We start from the raw sequence: 19883 nt of genomic DNA, 5'->3' as shown, positions 1-19883 counted from the left end.
CCTTCTGGGCAACAAATAATTGAGCAGAACTTTGGTGATTGTAACTAAGCGGTGGAAATAAAAAAGGCCTATCCACTTATCCTTCAAAATACATAAGGTGACTTTAAAATATTTAATTTTACAACTTTTGAAGTTGAACAATCAATAGTGGACATATTAGCTAACGGGCTTTCTTTTGTCCCACTGAAAATTGCTGATATAGCAAATACCTTACTAGATTTTAAAATATTTAAACGTAAAATGAATTTACAGTTGTTGTTTGGAGAAAATTAATGTAATAAAAGTGAATTTGTCATTACAAGTACTTTTAATCCACCCTTGCACCCCGCTTTATTATTATTTGAATGGATGTGTGATATAGATTTTAGGAACCAATTAAGGGTGAAAAATCAAGGCCGTTGTCATAGTAATATTACGAAAGAAGACACAAATTGAACAACTTAAGGCTTGCTAACATTAGGGTTATGAAACCAGACAAAGGTGGAGGATTCATGTTTATGGCAAAAGATGACTATGTGATTAGAATGATGAAACTTTTAGATACGGACAACTATGAGGTTATAACACTGAATGAATTAAATATCGCTTACCGTAAAATTAAGGAATTTGTTAACCATCTATTTATTTGTAGACGGACTGATATTAATTTGTACCACTTTCTGCTAATACAGACACCTATTACCCCCGTTATCTTCGGTACACCAACAATCCATAAAAATGTGGTATATCCCCCTCTACAACCATTTATAGATGGGAGAAATTCTGTAACCTATGCTTGTGCTAAAGTAGTGGACAGCATTCTGAAGAAATATGTAATTAAAGAACACCAAATATGTAAAGATTATTGGTCTTTATTAAGAGACATTGGCCAACAATGTTATAATAATGACTTTAATATTTTAACCATGGACATTAAGGAACTGTGCACAGTAATACCACAAGAGCAGGGGATTGAATGGGTTGTAGAATTCTTAATACAGAAAGGGGCACCACCGAGTGATTTGAGATTAATAGAAGAACTGCTTGATATTATTTTGAAGAACAACTTTTTTATATTTGAAGAAACATATTATGTGCAGAAAAAGGGAGTGGCTATGGGGTCACATTGTGGGGCTAGCTTTGCCAATCTGGTGATAGCCTTTTGGGAAAATCATTACGTATTTAACAAAGAACATATTATGGAGAAAGTAGTGTATTATACACTTTTTTTGGATGATATTTTTATCATCGTCAGGGGTGATATTGAGGTAGCAACTGGGATAGTGGATGAAATGAATAAAAGCACTTCATTTTTGGAATTCACATTTTCTTTTGAGAAAGAGAAAATCGCTTACTTATATGTGGAATTAATAAAGGATAAACCCAATTCCTGTTATATAGCAAACATTTTTAGGAAAGAAACCTATTCAAATTCATTTCTGCATTTTACTAGCAGACATCCAATATACCAGAAGAAATCAGTAGTAAAGGGTCAGTTAGTGCAGGCAGCGAGGATGAGTACCTTAGAAACCAATTTTATGTCTGAATATACTAACTTAAAACAGATGTTTTTGAAGAGGGGATACCCACTCCAATTCCTACAAGATCTAATTGACGAAGTGCAAACTAAAAGAAGGGAGGGACATTTTATACCTATTTTAAAAGGCTCCCTACATGCAAGGCCTACCCTAGATACATTGAGTCATCACCTTCTTTCAGCTGTTCCCGTTAGGGGTTGCCACAGCAGATCATCTGTTTCCATTTCTTCCTGTCGTCTGCAACTTGCTCTGTCACACCAACCACCTGCATGTCCTCTCTCACCACATCCATAAACCTTATCTTAGGCCTTCCTCCTTTCCTGTTACCTGCTAGCTTCATCCTTAGCATCTTTTTCCCAATATACTCAGCATCCCTCCTCAGCACATGTCCAAACCAATGTAATCTTGCCTCTCTGGCTTTGTCTCCAAACCTTCTAACCTGGGCTGACCCTCTGATATACTTATTCCTAATCCTGTCCACCCTCGTCACACCCATTGCAAATCTTAACATCTTTAACTCTGCCACATCCAGCTCAAACTCCTGCCTTTTTGTCAATGCCACTGTCTCCAACCCATATAACATAGCTGATGTTCATCATGTTTCACTGTTGCAGTCATTACTCCTGGGTTATCCTGCTGGCAGGCTACCCGTAGTCGGCCTGAATTCCAATGTCTTGGTCCAGCGTAGGTTGCTGTCGTCCCTTCCCTGACATCAGTGCGCCAGGGGTATAAAAGATGCAGCTGATGCCATTTTCTTCAGTCTTTCTTGCCGCACGGTGCCCGAAGCAAAAGCAGTTCGCAAGTGCCAGTCAGTTGACTCCTGAGATTTTCAAAATTGAATTTCAGATCCGAAGTCTTCATTAAAGCTAAGTACCCCATTGGGGAAACTTTTTTCTTGCTCCAGACCGATGTCATAAAAAGTCAACAATTGTATTTCTTTTGGGAAGCAAATACCTCATAAGGATTTTCATTCTTACTGTATTCCTTGCCTAGGCCCTGATCACGACATTGCTAGCTGTCAGTTTTGTGCTAGATTTAACCAACGCACTATTAAGCGTCGGTACGATTTTGCCTTTCTTTACTTTGGCCGAAGGTTTAATTATATAATGCCATTGGAACAGCTGATGACCGGAGTTTATAAAAAGCGCAAGGAAAAGGACAGGCATCCGAGGTCCAAAACCGATGATGAGACCCCCGCTAGGCCAGTCGCTGGTTTGCCGGTTCTCAGTGAGGCGCATTCGCAGCCCCTGACGCCCACTACCTCAGAGCCACAGGCTGCTTCCGACTCCCACATGGAGCTGACTAGGCCTCTGGATACTCAAGGTATTGGACCCTCGGAAACTATTCCCTCAGATGGGTCCGGTGTCGCTGAGCAGGCATCGGCTTCTGAGGGTGTTTTCAGACCTACACAATTATATGTCAAGCCAACCTCAGCTTCAAAGACAAAGACTAAAACAGCTCTAAAGACAAAGAAACAAGTACAGCATTCTCCTGGACAGACTTCCGTAAATATCAGCAATACTTAATGTCACTGCTTAAACAGAAACTGTTGACCAGTTCTGAATGTTCTGATATCAAGTAAATGCAGGATTTATTGCATGTAGCTGAACAAGTTGGGAAAGCATACTTTGCAATGTGGTTTTGATTCACTGGAGGCCTCTTGCAGGGCCACTGTTACGGGTTCTGTCATCAGAAGGCATGCTTGGTTAAAGGAACAGAATCTGCCTGATCATGTTAAAGCAAAATTATTGGATGCTCCATTACAGCATGATACTTTGTTTGGTGTTAAGGCAGAAGATGTGTTGAAGAAAATGGAGGATAAAGCAAAGTCCATGCAGACAGTTAAGGATTTCCTACAGGTACAGCCACCCAGATTTAGCAGGAACTGGCCTACAAAGAATTGGTCCTTTCCAGTGTCAGACAGGCCACAAAGAGGCAGATACAGATGCCCTAGAGGCAGATCCCAGCCCCAAGGCTCATACAGGCCTAAACAATAGGGTGCTTCTACCTTCAAAAGCGGTGAAGACAAATCACAACCATACAGGAAACAGTCCCAATGACTTTCCTCTGCCAGAACCAAGCACTTATCTTTTGACAGCCCCCTTAGGGGGGAAACTAGCTCATTTTTCACCAAATTGGCACATGATTACCCATGACAAATGGGTCTTGAGCATAGTGTCCACTTTCACACCCTGCCAAGGGCAAAAGGTATGCCAGACCTGCCACACAATCAATGGGCAGAGGCACAAAAGCAAGTTTCATCCCTCATGGACATGAGGGCCATTCAACAGGTACCACAACAAGAGCAGGGACAAGGATTTTACTCAAGACTTTTCTTGGTGCCCAGAAAGGACAAAGCCTGGAGACCAATACTGGACCTGTCTATTCTAAACACATTTCTGAACGTTCCAAAATTCAAAATGCTGACTCTGCAGCAGCTACTGCCCATGCTGGGCAAGAAGGCTTGGCTCATAACTTTGGACCTAAAAGAGGCATACCTGCATGTCCCAATCAGACAATCTTGCAGAAGATACCTCAGATTCATAGCTGGCTCAATGCACTACCAATTCTCTGCACTGCCCTTTGGCTTATCTACTGCACCCAGGGTCTTCACAAAATGCCTGGCACCAGTAATTGCATTTTGCAGACAAAGAGGAATTCAAATATATCCTTACTTGGATGATTGCCTTACTCAAGCAGAGAACAAAGACATTCTACTAAAGCATATGGTGTTTGTAAAAAGATTACTAATTTGCCTAGGGTACACAGTAATTGAAAAGAAATCAAAACTAGTACCCTCTCAAGAGATAATATTCCTGGGTGCAAGCTTAAATACAACCTCCCAGATGGCTTATCTCACGCCAGACAAACAAAGGTAACTGACTTCTTACTTCAAAATGTTGGCAACAAAGACCCAGTTATCTGCAAGAAAAATTCTGCAGGCTTTGGGCTTCATGGCATCCTGCATTCTGCTAATTCCTTATGCCAGACTGCATATGAGGAAACTACAATGGTATCTAAAAAATGTTTGGACTCAACATTGCCACAGCCTGGAAACATTAATTACTCTCATTCCCTGCCTGCAACAGGAGTTTCAATGGTGGGCACAGGCTTGTCGCCACAACAAGGGACAGCCATTCGCCTTACCCACAGGCAGACACTAACAACGGATGCATCAGATTATCCCAGGGGGGCCCACATGGCAGGAAAATGTATTCAGGGCACATGGCCCGCAAGCCAGATGCATCTTCATATCAATCAAAAAGATATGCTAGCTGTTCAGAATGCCCTGACAGCTTTCAAGGATCTACTTCATCCAGGACACCTACTGATAAAGACGGACAATACTACAGTCATGTGGTACATAAGCAAGGAGGCACACATTCCTACCCCCTCTGCAGACAAGCCATGATGTTGTGGAACACAGCATTGACTTATCAGGTTCACCTGCAAGCACAGTTCCTGCCAGGAAAAATAAATACTCTAGCAGATAAACTAAGCAGGAACCTCATGGATCCCCATGAGTGGAAACTGGATCCACAAGTCTTCAGCATGATAACAAGGAAATAGGGATGCCCAGACATAGATCTATTTGCCTCCCCTCACAACTGTCAACTACGGAGATTCTGCACAAGGATTTATCACAACCAAGCATGGAAAGTGGATGCCCTATCCTTCAGATGGAAAAACTTAACAGTATATGCCATTCCTCCACTGCCTCTCCTCCCCAAGGTACTCCTAAAGGTCAGACAAGAGAAGCCAAAAATTATACTGATTGTGCCAGACTGGCCACGCCAGCACTGGTACACAATCCTAAAGAACTTGTCTCAAGGTCCAGCCTTCTCACTTACTGACCCAACAAAACAATCAAATCCTGCACAGCCAACTCAGGACCTTAAATCTGGCAGCATGGCGGATAATGTAGCCATTCAGAACACTCTTCTTTCCAAAGCTGTAATGGATGTTATCTTGGAGGCCAGGAGGCCCAGTACCAGAAAATCTTATGCAGAAAAATGGAAGAGATTCTGTGCTTGGAACCAGGATCAAGGAATTGACACGTTTGTACCAAATATTCCTCAGATTTTACAATACTTAACTGAGATGCTGGACAAAGGCCTATCCTTTTCATCAATTAAGATTCATGCCTCTGCCATTTCAGCCCATTACAATACGGAACCACTAAATTTTTCTCATCCTTTAATAAGTCAGTACCTCAGAGGGGCCAAAAACATAAGACCTCCAAGGAGAGCACCATCTCCTGCATGGGACCTCAATTATGTCTTGGAAAAACTCACACTGCCTCCTTTTGAGCCAGCCTCAACAGCTGATATAAAGTTTTTATCCTGGAAAACAGCTCTGCTCCTAGCAATAACCTCTGCAAGATGAGTCTTGGAGTTACAGGCACTCCTGGCTGTGGAACCTTTTATCATTTTCCATCCAGACAGGGTTTCTCTGAGGATGAACCCTACATTTATGTCTAAGGTGGTGTCCAGTGTGGCCCTTAACCAAACCATTCACTTGCCTACCTTTTATCCAAACCCATAGAACAAGGGTGTGAGACGTCTGCATTCTTTGGACATAAACAGACAGCTTTGCTTCTACCTGGACAGAACTAAAGCTTTCAGAAAGACTGAACAACTTTTAGTGGCATATGCTGCAGGATCACAAGGAAAGGCTATCTCAAAACAGACTATTTCAAAATGAATAGGCCACTGCATTCGTTTCTGCTACTCACAGCATGGCAAATTAGTGCCTAAGGGCATTACGCCACATTCTACCAGAGCAGCAGCCACTTCAGCAGCCTTCATCAGAGGAGTACCAACCAAAGACATCTTAGAGGCTGCAACTTGGAGTTCAGTGCACACTTTTACAAAGCACTACCACTTACCTCTCTACACTAAATCCAGAGCAGGCTTTGCCACTGCAGTTTTGCAGGGCCTCATAGCCTCTCCTAATCCTATTTAGCCCAGCCACCCATCCTCAGCTTTGGGATTCAACCCAAGAGTAATGACTGCAACAGTGAAACATGACGAACATAGTACAGTTGTGTACCTACCATAAATGTAGATGTTCGAGTGTATTCACTGTTGCAGTCCAGGTTACCCTCCCACCATCCCCCTTTCATTTGCTGGGTCTTATCTGTACTTCTCTATTCTATACAACCTTTGTGGTGTATTTGCTTGTAGATGAAGGAAATGTTTACTTTATTGCATGCATGTTTATTGGCATAACCTTTTTAGCCTACCCTTTTGGGGGCACCTGATATCTGGGGCAAGAAAAACTGAAGAAAATGGCGTCGGCTGCATCTTTTATACCCCTGGCACACTGACGTCAGGGAAGAGGTGACAGCAACCGATGCCAGACCAAGACTTTGTAATTCAGGCCGACTGTGGGTAGCCTGCCAGCAGGATAACCCAAGAGTAATGACTGCAACAGTGAATACACTCGAACATCTACATTTATGGTAGGTACACAACTGTACTGTCTCATTACCCTCTTGTAGACCTTCCTTTCACTCTTACTGGTATTCGTCTGTCACAAATCACTCCGGACACTCTTCTCCACCCTAGATACATTAAGAGTACAGGCGGATAATAATGTACTGGTTACTAGGTATGAAGTGAGTCTTGTAACTACTTACAACTTACATGCAGGAATTATTAAGGGTATTCTGTCAAAAAACTGAAGCATTTTAATGGAAGATTCCAACTGCAGGAATAAGTTTGGCTCTACCCCAAGGAAGGGATTTAATTTGAAAACCTTACTTGAAAGGGAGCAGAAGACAACTAGTAAAAATGCAGGGATGTTTAGAAGTGAAGCCGGCACGTATTGTAAATGTATTGACTCCTTCCAGACTTCCTCTTGAGCTCTTACACTCCCCCTTAGGTAGAAAATACTGCAGCAGTGATATGGAAAGACGTAGTATGGTTATGTAAAATCTTACCATAACAATAAATGTCCTTCTCTTCACTGTTGCTGCTGCCTCCCTCCTACCCCCTTTTAGCTCTTACCCCATAGTTTATTACTGTCCCAGGTGAGGGGTCCTTAAGTCTTCTTTTTCCTTTTTCTTCCACTGAATGCAAATGTTCTCCTTGTCCCTAAGGGCATTCTGTTCCTCCTGAGCCTTTTTCAGTTCTGAGTGTGTGTGTCCATATGTCACCTCTATGCCCTACACTGAGCACGGGGAGCATACGTGTGATGTATGACTCCTGTAAGCGCTAAAGACTTTGGTATACTGGTCAGACATTGGGCTACCCTTGGCAGGGATTCCCTTATGTAAAGAATACTGCAACAGTGAAGAGAAGGACATCTACTGTCATGGTACGATTTTACACAACTGTACTTTTTGGCATTGGGGTGGAAGTTGATGTGCACTTTTCTGAGGGTAAGGATTAGAGTAAGTGTGTGTGCATGTGTGTATGTCTGTGTGTCTGCTAGTGCATATGTAGTGTGTGTAAGTATCTTGTGTAGTGGTACTGTGAGCCAAAAGGTTTTTCCTATAATGTGTAGGGTTGGGGTTAGGCTTAGCACACGAGTGAGGTACGGGGTGATGTAAACCCTGACACCAGCATTATGTACAACTAATTGTTCACTTACATGATTTGTACAGTTGTGCTCCATACAAAAAGATGCCAGTGTTTAAACTGGAAACGTAATCCTAATAAAGTGCAAGAATTTTAAAATAAGTAATAATGTGCTTCTCTCTTACATATCTGATTTATTTATTAGTTTATTAAACTGAATTGTTACTTGCTAAATGAAGATATTTTTAGCAGAATGTTTTAAGCCTAATAATATTACTTTTATAGTAGCTACAGTCAGTAAGGTAATGTTGAGGGTGAAGGTAATTTTGATGTTTGGTGTGTGTTTACAATTGCAATAAGTTAACCAAGAGACCCTTATGACCTCACTCAAGCCCCAGGTGTTCAAAATCCAGGAACTTACAGGAGGGGCTCTAGTTGCTGTTTCCCCATCTGCCGATCAGGTACTCAAACTCAAACATGAGTTCAGGGACACAGCTGCCACAATGGTCATAGGCATGAAGCTCTACTCGTGGAACTGATAAGTGGGGAAGGGAAATGGGGAGGGGGACTTTAGGTTTAGAGAATGGAGGGGATTTTATGTATAGGCATTTAACTGTAGATTAGGGTTAGGGAGGGAGTTTTAGGTTTAAGCAGCTATCAGGAGTTATCTCAGACTTAGAGTTAGGAAAGGAAGGGAGATTTCAGGTTTAGAGAGCAATCAGAAGTTGTCTCAGAGTTAACCTTAGGGATGGGAGGGGGATCTTAGGGTTAGGGAGTGAATGGGAGTTGGCTCAGAGTTAGGATTTTGGAGGGGAGAGGGGTTTTAGGCTTAGGAAGTGAACGGGAGTTGGCTCAGAGTATGGCTAGGGAGGGTAGAGTGAGGTTAGCTTTAGGAAGCTGATTTTAGGGTTAAAGTCACGGTTCTGGGAGAGGTAGTTAGCTTTGTGATGGTGTATGTTAGGACTAGGGCTCTGGGAGGAATAGTTAGCTTAGTGGTAGTGCACGGGAATCAGGCTGGTGAGCATTAGATTACTTGGCAATTACAGCAACTGGCAGCAAGGAAGACTATCACACCTAGTTATACGAGTCAGATACCTCAGATTAAGTGTCTCCCTACATCATGTCATTTTTTTAACGTCCAAATAGTGAATACCTTGAAAATCGATTCCAGTGCAGATGTGATTTTTATTCCTTAGATGTTATTGTAGAATAAATGTGAAATTATTCAGTGCAATATTTATAAAACTGAAATTATTCAGTGCAGAAGGTCTGTAAGGTATACTGGTTGTATGATTTCATTGACAACTCCTATACAGAATGCTTATATTTTTCCTGCTGCTGTATACACTTGGGTTTTGCAGAGATGGGACTGTTTAGCATCAGACTGACATTAGAAATGATAAGTAAAAGTTTTCATTTCCCTTGGGGATCGGAGTAGTAAGCATAACATGTACTTTAAAGACGGACTATTTTTCCCATGAATTTATTTGTAAGCGATTCAGTTGCTACCTACCAGTGCAGACCACCACAGGGCAGAACAGTCATTATTACAAAATTAATTAAGTCTCTAGAGAATCGTTGTACACCAGATTATTTCATTTGGTGTATTACCTTACTGTTCCTTTCTAAGTCTTAAAAGTAAATTGTACTCCTCCCAGCAAGACAGTCAGTCCTACTTCAGATGCATTCTAGTACACAAAGCCTGTTAAATGTTGTGTGTTTCCTTTAAAATCATGTACTACATAGTTACAGTAAAGCCATCGCATGATGCTTAACCATTTGTCTTAGTGTTTCTTGCAGGGAGGGAGCAAAGATCAGCAGTTACATCTAAAGCCATTGTATCAAGACTCCATCTGGAGCATAGTACAGTAAAAAAAAAACTGAGATTTTGCATTGTTACCAAATGCATTTATTGTCTTAGTTACTAGTAAAAATAAGAAAAGTAAAAAAGGAATATTCCTGATCTTTTTCATTGAAAAATTGAAGAAGGTGACATTAGACAGAAAAGGGAAACACCATTTATGACATTAATAAATACCTCTAAAAATGCCTTTCTTTGACACAAACTAATACAGTGAATTAATGTGTCATATCCTTTTGGATGAAATATACATAATGTTGTATATTCTTTGAAAGAACAGATCACTTCTTTTTCTTTTATGCAATGAACTGTTTTTCAACAATCTGAATGATTTTTAGACATATCATAATTGTTTAATACAGTACAAGAAACTAATACAACTGCATACTCAGTTGTGCATTTCGTAAGAAAATAAGATCAAATGAAGTGCATTGGACAAGTTCATCACATGGATCTCTGCTGCAGTGGCATTTGTATGGGACTTAACCACATTTGAGCATTGCTTTAGCTGTCCAGACTTTCAGAGGTTTGGATGTTCCCCCTTCCCAAAGTCTGGTTTCCTGTTCATACTGCAGATGTCAGAGTAACGCTGAGTACAAAGGGGAGAGCAGCCTACATATCTACATTTATCTTCAGTTCTTTTTGCCATAATTCAGCTGTCATTTGTCAGTGCTGCTAGGGAGAGATTCTGAATTTTACACTTCTTTCTTAGCATTCTTATTGTACTGATTGCTGTCACAACTGAAGTCTATTGATAGTTTTGGCACCGTGTAATTTATTTATTTATCCATTTAAGTTTTTTTTTTTATAACTGGGTGTGTGTGCTGATCCATGGACACTTTTCTAACATGACCTGAGCCAATTACCTTTGATATTTCCAAACCTTTGTTCAAGTTTTTATCAACAACAGTTATATTCTAGAACAAGTTGTGTTCTAGTTCATATTAGCCACAAATAGATTTTACAACTGATACAATTTTTTTGCTGCGTTACATTTATAATGAGATATGTTTAAACATGTGTACACCAGTTACATTTACATAGTTCATGCACTATCATTGCTGCAGGACAAACTATTCAATCCTTTTGTGTTGTCACAGATAAACATATACATGTGTAAGTTGGACTGTGCTATATAAAAAATGTTCATTGTTAATAACATTAGTCTTGTGTGTAGGTGTTAGTAAGTATGAGTTAATGTTAGTAGCTGGTGTTAATACAACTTTTTACAATGCTAAATGTAATGTTTATGTATATATAGATTATCATTATTATGCAAGGCTTGCATGAGTCCAGGACCATGATAATTTAGCAGTAAGTAAACTGTCTTGGGGTGTTTTCAGAACAGTTAGTAATGCATCATTACCCATTGTCAGGGAAGCATTTGTATGCATATTCATTTTGCAATAAGAAAATGAGCCTTTTGTGGTCCATATAAGTAAGCACTGAGTATTTTTATTCAGTACATTCCAAGGCTTATGATATCCATGGAAACTTACTAACAGGCATGACTGTGGTAGACAGAGTCCCCCAAAGACCTTTCACCTTCAATCCTTTTTTTGTCGGTGCTCAGAACACTTATTAGAATCATGTAAAGATCATTCATATTTTAGAAAGAAAAGCTGTATCAGTATGGAAAACAAAAAAGCTCATTACTTCAGACCAAGGGTCACTCACCTTTTCAGCATAGGTTGTGGACCTTCCCCTTAGGTTAGCCATAAGAAGAAAGGAAAGTAATTCAGAGAGACAGGACATGGGCAAGGTGCATGAAGCCTTAGTGACCAACCTAGGCCTAGGCACTCTGGTTCCATGATGGTGCCAACGGGTATGCTCTTAGCCCTGAAGGCTAAATCACATCTGTTGTGTCCCTTCAGAGGTTGACAGGAGGATAGTAACTTCTCTAATTCAACTGGCCACAGGTCTTTTTGTCACTGTGCTATATACGGACTATGGTCCCAATCTGATGACTGCTGTCCCAATGCTGACTTAGACGTTTGTTAGTTGGGTGCATGGCCTGGTCCAGGCACCCCTTTTCAGTCACAGCCAGACATGAGACAATTGTAACAAAATTTAAAGTGTATAGCACCCATACCACAGTGAGTCCAGTTAACATTATTCACAAAGTTTTTATATTAATTCTCAGAGATAGCAACTGTTTTTGGTGAAGTATTTCCAGTAATTGCTACACATCATTCTAATCTTTTAAGCAATTTAGAAATATGTTTTCAGACCAACACACTGTCAGAATGTAAAATCAGGACTCCTAGAAGTAAGTAATAATTATTAGATACTTTCAAGGCAGGAGTTGAAAGTGAGAAAGGTTATAGATATATACTTGAAACCTCAGAAGCTCAAATGGAACTGAACACACACAACACCTGCACCCCCCCCATATCACCTGCTAATTCCAACTCAGAGATCACACCACAGTGGGAAAGGGAGCAAAACCTTGATCCTCACTGTACTGCAATCATACACAATGAACATCCATTGTTTGAGCTTCCAGATTTTAGAATTTCTGGGCATGGTCTTGTAACGTTTGTTCATTTGAGTGGTTGATGCATTGATAGGAACCTGTCTCTGAGATATGAGAGGAAACCAAACAACATGGCAAAAGCCCCTGTAAACACAACATGGACATGCAGACTTCACAGAAAATACCTAACTGGATAGTTAAACACCTTGAGGCAGCCACTGTGCCAGCCTATTTTGCAACTGTAAAACATATATATATATATATATATATATATATATATATATATATATGATTTCAGATTTGGTTGTTATGTTATAAAGTACTATTTGTGCAATAAACAAGAACTTATTTTACTTTATTCCAGGTGAGCTTTTCTGTAGAGGCCAAAGCAAGAGGTTGTCCAGACAGCAAAACAAAAACCTTCAGCATAAAGCCAGTAGGATTTAAAGATACCCTCACCATAACGGTAAACTTCAACTGTGATTGTAGCTGTGAAGCTTCAGCAGAGCTGAATAGTACTAAGTGCAATTACGGCAATGGGACCTACGAATGTGGCATCTGTCAGTGCTACCCAGGGCACCTAGGCCCCATGTGTGAATGCAAAGAAGGCGAATACAACCCTACTAAACAGGACCAGTGTATTCCAAAGGAAGGGCAGCCTGTCTGCAGTGGAAGGGGGGAGTGTTCATGTAGCCAATGCATATGTCACAACAATGACTTTGGCAAAGTGTGGGGGAAGTACTGCGAGTGTGATGACTTCTCCTGTGTTCGCCACAAGGGTAAAATGTGTTCAGGTAGGTGCAAAGAAATTATTTTCTCTTTGTCTTGTAGTGATTTTCACCGTATTATTCAATGTGAATTTAAAGAGTTTTTTCTGTTTTCTTAATTGAAAATGTACTGAGATTGGAAGACATTTTGTTCAATTTACCTGGCTAGTACTGACTTAAGTACCAAAAGTCTAAGCAATGGCAGTAATTCCAGTTAATAGGGATGGGGATATATAAGAAGTTAAAGGAGGATGCTTTGTGCTGTGGGGAAAGGAATGATTTATTTATTTATTTTATTTATCATTTGTTGACCGGAGAGGTAGGTAGCCACAGAGAGTTTTTTCGGAGGAGGCCCGGAGAAATGCTCCAGATGCATGTCTTTGGAATGGATGCTTCCTCTGGCATACTTGGAATGACTCTAGATTGCAATGGACCAGAAGAAAGGAAAGAGACAGGGAGACATGACATAAAATTGAAATGCCTCAGGGTTGTCTGTAGAGTCCAAATAGTCATGTTACAAGTAAAAGAAAATGATATGAGAGTAATGTGATTGAATGGAGCATATAAGATGGATGGCTCAGGAAACAATCATTATTTCAGAAAAAACTGATGGTTTATCTATTTGTCATTTTCATTTAGAGGTTGCTGAGTATCTTCTATCTCTGCTGACCTGTATTCCTGTGTTTTGTACAGCTAAGCACAATAAGACAGTTGAAAATGCATGGCTGAAATGTAATGCAGTTCTTAAGAATGCTGTGATAAAGTAAGCAACTGGTAAAGCAGAATTTTACACTTTATCCAGTTGATAAGGAAATGTTCCGAACTGGTGGCCCAAGCAGTTATTAACTGCCATTGAAATGTATGCTTCCATATTATAACAAGGGGATACCATAATTCTAGCTACATTTTTTTAAATATACTTTGTAGTCACAATTACAGGAATTTGAGTTCTGCTAATATCCTGGTAACAACCAAAACAAGAAGAGCACCGCACTTCATGACATTATACTTTGAATTCTAAGGCCATCATTACTACCACTGACAAACTTCATTGTCAATGAAGACAGGTGTACAAGTGTGTGAGTGTACTTTAGAAACTTAAATGCTATAAATATATTGTGCTCTGGACCTGGTGTATCAGAAGGAGATGTAAAAAATGTTTCCTTTAATACCTGAAGGGAATTTACAGATCACACCTTGAAACCATTGTATTTATTTAGTTTTTTTTTTTTTTTTTTATAAAATAAGATATAGTAGAGGTAAGTTTCTGTTTTGTGAATAACTGTGACCTTAAGTCAGTTTACATACATACATACATGCATACAAGTTTTGATTTATTGATTTATTTGTTCATTTTTGCCTCTCTAACCTGCCAACCATCATCAACAGAGGCATTCCACTTTAAAGTAACCCTTTTATTCCTTATAATGGTGTTACAGCATGGTCTTGGGGAAGCTATCATTCAGGTACCCATCAGAGGGGTTTTCCTTTGCTCTTCTGTTCTCCCATGTGCATGCCTGTAATTGCCCAAGAGATAGGTTTGCAGTGATATTATCCAGTTACATGAGTGCTGTAGCTGCTCAGAAGGCCCTGCACCCCTTGTCCATTGTAGGCAAGTCCCTCTGCTGTATCTCAAGCCTCCAGTAGGGATGAATTGCAGAACATTTGCAGTGAACATGCATCCCTATCCCTCCCCAATATCCACAGCACAGAGGGATAAATCCCAGAGAACAACCCACATGTTCCCATTTCGGATAGCAGCCCTGATAATGGATGAGCCAAATGTGATGAGGATGAGGAGCAACTATTTGCTCAGCCCTCCTTACAACATATGGGTCATGGTCAGGGCTTTATCCCTGTATGCTGTGGAACTGACTCACCCCACACAAGTTTTGATTCAGGTAAAACCCAAAGTCAGGATTATCCATTTGCTGGGTGGTGTCACAGTACCTTCTGTGTCTGCTGACCTGTATTCCTATGTTCTGTTTTTCCATGTTATACCTGTCATCGCTGATCTCAGAAATAGAGTACATGCTGTTTAGTGCCAAAAAGAACCAATCTGATCCCTTTCAATGCATTAGATTCACTACAGTGCCTTCTAGGATTGATGAAAAGACTCATTCCCTAACTGGAGAACATCCTGTATTTTGGATAAGCACACTTTCCACAAACTAGCTGTTATGATGTTCTATTATTTTTGTCTTTATTTATTTATTTATTTATGTATGTATACATATGTATGTATCTGATTTGCTATATACAGTATGAAGTAGAGATGTCTGAAACAACATGAAAATGTTGATACAACTTACTTTTTAGACTCAGAAACAAATATCAGAGTGTCTGAATATAATCTTCTTCTTCCCCATTATAGGTTCATAGGTTAGCTGCCCTTGTGGGCCCTTTCAAGCCTAACCAATTTTCCTTTGAAAAGTGAGGAACAAACCCCGTATCTTGCAGCTGTAAGGCAAACACCTTGACCATTATGCCACAGGGATCACTCATGAGATGAGATGCTGAAACAAACTAATGCTATTTCTTGGGGCACTCTTCCTGTCAGAGATGTAAATTGTTTTACCCAATGCTGTCCTCCATTCTAGTGGCCCCCCTCAAAAAATCCCACTCTCATTGAACTTGAAGAGAAAAAAAGCTCCTCTCCTAGGACTAAAAAAGTAAAAAAAGCTCTTTGGTCCTTTTAAGCTGCTACAGTTTGTGCCACACAGGAAGCACTTCAGTGCTTCTGTTCTAACCACAAATGAAATGCTAGAATTAAAGCCACTATGTGCTAAAGAGGACTCGGGATCTGCCAGTCACACTCCCTCACACTATTTGCTCACAGTGGCTCCCCACTTTCACTTTGCTTTTTGCAAGTCCATCTATGCTACTTCACTTAGACACTGCCCCCTGTGGCACACTAATTACCTATAACCACTCACAACTATGAGTTAATTCCACTTTTGTGGATCAGTTTCTTTGTCATAGAAATCCTTTTACTGTGTCTAGTAGTGAAAGTGCCTTTAGTGAACTGACTACAGTGTTTTGGAATTTCTTAGCCTCAAGTCAGAAGTTTTTCCTTCTCTTCCTTCCTTAGAAAAGAGTTTATAACTTGTAAATATGGTTAAACACATTAAAATGTTAAAAATTTACAAACATAACAGTGGAAGAAGAACTCCTCGATAGATATAAAAATGCTCCTAAAAGTGGTCACTGAATGCGTTACCAATGCAAATGCACTCTGATCAGTCTGGCTGTATTACAAATAGGCTTATATCTAGAGTTGTACAGTGGGCTCTTCTGTTCACCAGCACTTAGTAGTTTTAATCACTTAATGCATTTCATCCTTGATGCCTTGGCTTATTTTGCAGTTTATGCATAAGATTTTCGATAGGAAGTACGGAATGCCTCAGTATTGTCTGCCATTCTTGAAGGATTAGCATCTATCTTAGTGGCTTAATGCTATATTGTGAAATGGCAGTGGCACTTTGTGAGTGTGTGTCCCAGTTATGTAGTACTAAGCATGAGTGTCCTGTTTCCCAATACTTGTACAGATTTACATCAAAGTGCTGACTCAGAGTATTATATTTGACTTTGGAATTATAAGCAGTTCAACCTCTCTTTTTAATTTTAAGCTCTACCTGCATGCTGCTACTGATTATGATTTTTTGGTGCTACACTTAATTGCTAGTCATTTCTGATAACATCCTAATGTGAAATCACAAATGTGAGATTTGTTTGTTTTCTGTTTAACACTTGTGATTGTGTTATCTCAGAGAATGTACTTTTCTCCAAGATGCAGTGATCCTAGTCTTAGTATATGTAAGTGTAGATGTGGGGTACTGAAGACTGAAATGGTGCATTGTGATTGCCGCTGTTTCACTGTCATTTAATACTAAGTGATCACGTTTGAGTGTCGATCACTTATTTATTGTGAACGGCAGCTGTGGGACTGTTTAGTTCTAATGCTCTCCTCTTCTGCCTTTCACTTGCGTATAGTTGCAGCTTACTTGTTTGGAAGCCATTTCAAACTGTACACTAATAAGATGCTTTTTTTTTCTTATTGCTACCACCCCACAGCTGATTATTACCTGCCACAAGCTCCTCTCCCATTTGAGGTGTCTACCAGACTCACCTTAACCTCCTCCAGGCTCAACCTGTATGGCGTATGACATATGGGAAACTGTTACAAACATCTGTTGCTGCTGAGATTTTAAGGGAGCTCTGGCTTACATTGTATTGCATTTGCTTAATAGCAGGAAGAGACAATAAGCCTATATACTCTGCCCTTTAACTGAGTTTGCTATTCTACCTTTCCTCAGTTCCTAACTTCCTTCTTACCCTTTGACCACCTGCTCTATGACCTTTAAAATGCCTCTGTGGACTCCTTCTGTACCACCCTTTCAGGTTTTCCATTCCATGGATCCACCCCACTCTTTGTGAAACACTCCTTTTGGAGATCAAGGAAGTAGTATGTGCCTTCTGTCTCCATCACTGCTTCCATCTCTGTTCTTCCTGTTCAGAATGACTCTTATACACATTTCCCTGATGCCAGGGGCGGCTTGTGCTATAGGACTGCAGGACTGCAGCCCTCCCACCTAAAAAACAAATAAAAATAAAACAGAGAAACACAAAAACAAACACCGTAAATTCCCGGAAGTGTGTGCATGTGCTCATGCTCTAAAATAGACGAGAACACTCTCAGACTGCTTTCTCAGCAGTCTAGATAGAGGGAAAGGCATCTCGGCTCCAAGATGCCCAGCAGTCTGTGCGGCAGTGGCGTCACGGAATGGAGGCACTCCGGACTGCAGCAGCAGGCTGGACCAATCGCGCAAGGAATACTGGCAAAGGGGCTGTTTGGATATCGGCGGCAAGGGGAGCAGTTATTTAGCTCATCGGCAAGATGTGTGTGTGTGTGTGTGTGTGTGTGTGTGTGTGTGTGTGTGTGTGTGTGTGAACTGCCCCAGTTTCTATATACTGGTGGCTAGAGCAAACTCATGGTGGTGTGGTAGGGAATACCTCAGGCTTGAACCCTGTACCTTGTATGCAGGTATTAAGGGCCTGAATTCCCTACCCACCACCATTTGTAAAAAAATTAGCAAATTTTTGCCTCATATTTGATTTGTTCTGTTCCTCATAATATCTGTGGTTTCTAAATGTTTAAATGCTTAGATATTTGATGGTGCACGGGTAGCACTGTTGCCTCACAGCTGCAGGTTCTCAGGTTTGATTCTTGGCTGGGGTGCCTTCTGTGTGGGGTCTGCATCTTCTCCCTGTGTTTGTCTGGGTTTGCTTTTGTGTCCTCACATGTTACAAAGACATGCCTGCATTATTTCTTCCTGGGCCTCTGCTGAAAATTGTTTTTTTGTTCCATGTCAGACTGTCCTGGTTAACAGATGTTAAATAAAATTGACAGGCATTTGAATTTCAGACTTCAGGTTTCTGAATGTTTAATTCCTTAAATATTTGATGGTGCAGTGGTAGCATTGTTGCCTCACAGCTATAGGGTTTCTGGTTTGATTCTTGGCTGGGGTGGCTTCTGTGTGGAGTCTGCATCTCCTCCCTGTGTTTGTGTGGATTTGCTCTTGTGTCCTGCCATTTTGCAAAGACATGTGTCTGCAGTATTTCTCCCTGGGCCTCTGCTGAAAATTGTTTTTGTTCTGTCAGAAATAAAATTGACAGGCATTTGAATTTCAGACTTCATATTCTTCAGAAAATACATAGTAACACAACCTTTTATTCTAGCAATTTTCTAAGTTTATAAGATGAATATTTGAAATTTGTCCCTATTTTTGGGACTGTATTCCCCCATTATTGGCTTTGTCCAGGTTTTTTGTGCTAAGGTTGACAGCTATGGCAAGAACTAAATTCACTGAATTTGTTTGAGGGCTGTATTCCCTCATTACTGGGTTTGTCCAGGTGTTTTGTGCTAAGAGGTTGACAGCTATGGTGAGAACTGAATTCACTAAATGATAGCCGTTTAAGTTTCAGCCTTCCTCTCTTTCACAAAGCAGCTGATTTGGCATAGTGGTATGTTGCTCTGACTGTTTTGCACAGGGACCTTGGCAGTAAAATGTATGGTGGTAACACAGCATTTTATTCTAGCAACTTTCCAAGATTATACAAGCAATGTATAATGTGTCCCTGGATTTTGGGCTTTTGACCCCCCCCCAATACATTTTGGCTTTTTCCAGATTTCTTGTGCTGCGAAGTTGAGATGCAGTTGAGTATTGATTAGATTTTACAAGGAGCTGAGAGCTGCAGGGGAAGAGTTTAGTGCTGCTTATGCTGAGTCTGCTTGCATTGTTAATAGCACAACAGGTTGTGTACTTGCTTTTGATGCAGAAGGCTGTGGGTTCTACTCCCACAAGGGGTGGATGCTGCCATACTGAGAATGTCATCCTTGGCAAAGATACTAACTATGAGCCTGTTATCAGTTTCCCATCCATTTCCTATTGCAATATTACTAGCTTATCATTTTTTTGATGTAATATAGGCAATTTATTCCTCAGGGGCATCAGACACTTTATTTTTCAATGAAACCATGAAATATACAGGTGTTTGCTAGCAGTAACCTCTTCATTAGTTACAGATTTATTTAATGTGGAATAATTTAGATGACTTTTACTTCTTCAGAGATTGTGCATATTTACTGATAATGGTGGACTGTAGAATTGTGCATATTTACTGATAATGGTGGACTGTAGAAGTCTGAGTAGACTTTTATGATGGAAATGTTCTGAA

The 19883-nt window shown here is 40.3% G+C and overlaps 1 protein-coding gene across 2 annotated transcripts in view; it reads left to right on the top strand.

Moving 5' to 3' along the window:
- Window positions 1-19883, top strand: part of ITGB3 (integrin subunit beta 3) — a 1138779-nt gene that overhangs the window by 523024 nt on the left and 595872 nt on the right. For both annotated transcript variants that reach the window (XM_044055223.1, XM_044055225.1), the window contains exon 10: window positions 12743-13172. In XM_044055223.1, coding sequence (XP_043911158.1) covers window positions 12743-13172 — 430 coding nt within the window. The remainder of the gene's footprint in view (window positions 1-12742; window positions 13173-19883) is intronic.

Source organism: Protopterus annectens, chromosome 13.part0 (genome assembly GCF_019279795.1).
Source record: "Protopterus annectens isolate FY-2018-M chromosome 13.part0, PAN1.0, whole genome shotgun sequence".
Lineage (NCBI taxonomy): Eukaryota > Metazoa > Chordata > Ceratodontiformes > Protopteridae > Protopterus > Protopterus annectens.
The sequence above is the reverse complement of the archived record's forward strand: the minus strand, read 5'-3'. Positions and strand labels throughout refer to the sequence as shown.